This window comes from Nanorana parkeri, unplaced genomic scaffold, assembly GCF_000935625.1.
Source record: "Nanorana parkeri isolate BGI_ZX_2015 unplaced genomic scaffold, ASM93562v1 scaffold4245, whole genome shotgun sequence".
NCBI classification, from domain to species: domain Eukaryota; kingdom Metazoa; phylum Chordata; class Amphibia; order Anura; family Dicroglossidae; genus Nanorana; species Nanorana parkeri.
In genome coordinates this window covers 5,002-6,820 of record NW_017310509.1, presented here as the reverse complement: position 1 = coordinate 6,820, position 1,819 = coordinate 5,002, and the positions used below count along the sequence as shown (strand labels likewise).

The 1,819-nt window shown below is 53.9% G+C and overlaps 1 protein-coding gene across 1 annotated transcript in view; it reads left to right on the top strand.

Annotated features, from left to right (window-relative positions):
* LOC108803805 (transcription initiation factor TFIID subunit 1-like) overlaps window positions 1–1,819 on the top strand; it is a gene marked incomplete at both ends in the record, with an annotated part of 19,403 nt that overhangs the window by 12,700 nt on the left and 4,884 nt on the right. Inside the window, one exon of the mRNA XM_018575604.1 lies at window positions 1,652–1,816. Within this exon, the coding sequence (XP_018431106.1) occupies window positions 1,652–1,816 (165 nt within the window). The remainder of the gene's footprint in view (window positions 1–1,651; window positions 1,817–1,819) is intronic.

The following is a 1,819-nucleotide window of genomic DNA, read 5'->3' as shown; positions in this document are numbered from 1 at the left end:
GGGGAACCCGCCCCCCCCCCCCCCTCTGTGTGTTTGTCACTTTTATAAATAATGAAATCCTAATTGTTTGTAACTTGTTTCAGCGCCCCCATAAATCCATCCATCGGAGGCGGACCGATCCCATGGTCACCCTGTCCTCGGTGCTGGAGTCCATTATTAATGACATGAGAGATATGCCCAATGTAAGTATCACATGTCACATGTACCCCCATCATGTATGTGCTGCCCAATGTAAGTGTCACATGTACCCCCATCATGTCTGTGCTGCCCAATGTAAGTGTCACATGTCACATGTACCCCCATCATGTCTGTGCTGCCCAATCCCAAATCTCTGTGAGGGCATTAAGTCATAGTTACCCATGGGAACCAGATACCAAAGTGAGGCATGTACCCACGGCAACCAGATACCAAAGTGAGGCATGTACCCACGGCAACCAGATTCCAAAGTGAGGCATGTACCCACGGCAACCAGATACCAAAGTGAGGCATGTACGCACGGCAACCAGATTCCAAAGTGAGGCATGTACCCACGGCAAACAGATACCAAAGTGATGGAGGTAAGTACAGCAATGGATGAGACGTGTACATACCTCCTGATCTGGGAAGCTTTGCGCAGCTCGGGGGGCCGTCTCTTTATTCCTCCCCATGTGATGATTGTAGACGCACAGAGACCCCATAAAGGGGGGCGGGGCCAATGTGTTCCGAGAAGAGAGATTTCCTGGCCGTAGAGACCAATCAGAATTCTTCTTTAATGTTTCCATGAAAAGTGACCCCGGCCGCTCGCTAGGGGCCACAGAGCCGCTCCAGTCCTCGTCTCCTTTCCTGGCCCCCAAAGTGTTCTGTCACATGATGGGGATTGCTGTGTGAACTGGTGTCGGTTCTGTAAATGCTCGTGGGAGAGACTCTATCCCTATGGAGGTCTTTGGTAGGGAGGTCCAGTCTGTCCGGTACCGTACACAGTGATGGATATGGGGGTCCTCTATATTCTGGGGGTGGGAGGTCCGGTGGGTCCGGTACTGTACACAGTGATTGATATGGGGGTCCTCTATATTCTGGGGGTGGGAGGTCCGGTGGGTCTGGTACCGTACACAGTGATTGATATGGGGGTCCTCTATATTCTGGGGGTGGGAGGTCCGGTGGGTCCGGTACCGTACACAGTGATTGATATGGGGGTCCTCTATATTCTGGGGGTGGGAGGTCCGGTACCGTACACAGTGATGGATATGGGGGTCCTCTATATTCTGGGGGTGGTGGGTCCGGTACCGTACACAGTGATAGATATGGGTGTCCTCTATATTCTGGGGGTGGGTCCGGTACCGTACACTGTGATGGATATGGGGGTTCTCTATATTCTGGGGGTGGGAGGTCCGGTGGGTCCGGTACCGCGGGTGTGTAGATGGGGGGGGTGGTGGGTCCGGTACTGTACACAGTGATTGATATGGGGGTCCTCTATATTCTGGTAGGTGGGTCCGGTACCGTACACAGTGATTGATAGGGGGGTCCTCTATATTCTGGGGGTGGGAGGTCCAGTGGGTCCGGTACCGTACACAGTGATTGATAGGGGGGTCCTCTATATTCTGGGGGTGGGAGGTCCAGTGGGTCCGGTACCGTACACAGTATACACTCACATGCCCGGGTTTCCCTCCCCCAGACGTACCCCTTCCACAGCCCGGTGAACGGCAAGGTGGTGAAGGATTACTACAAGATTGTGACCAACCCGATGGACCTGCAGACGTTGCGGGAGAACGTGCGGAAGCGAATGTATCCGTCCCGGGAGGAGTTCCGTGAGCAGGTGGACCTGATTGTGAAGAACAGTGTT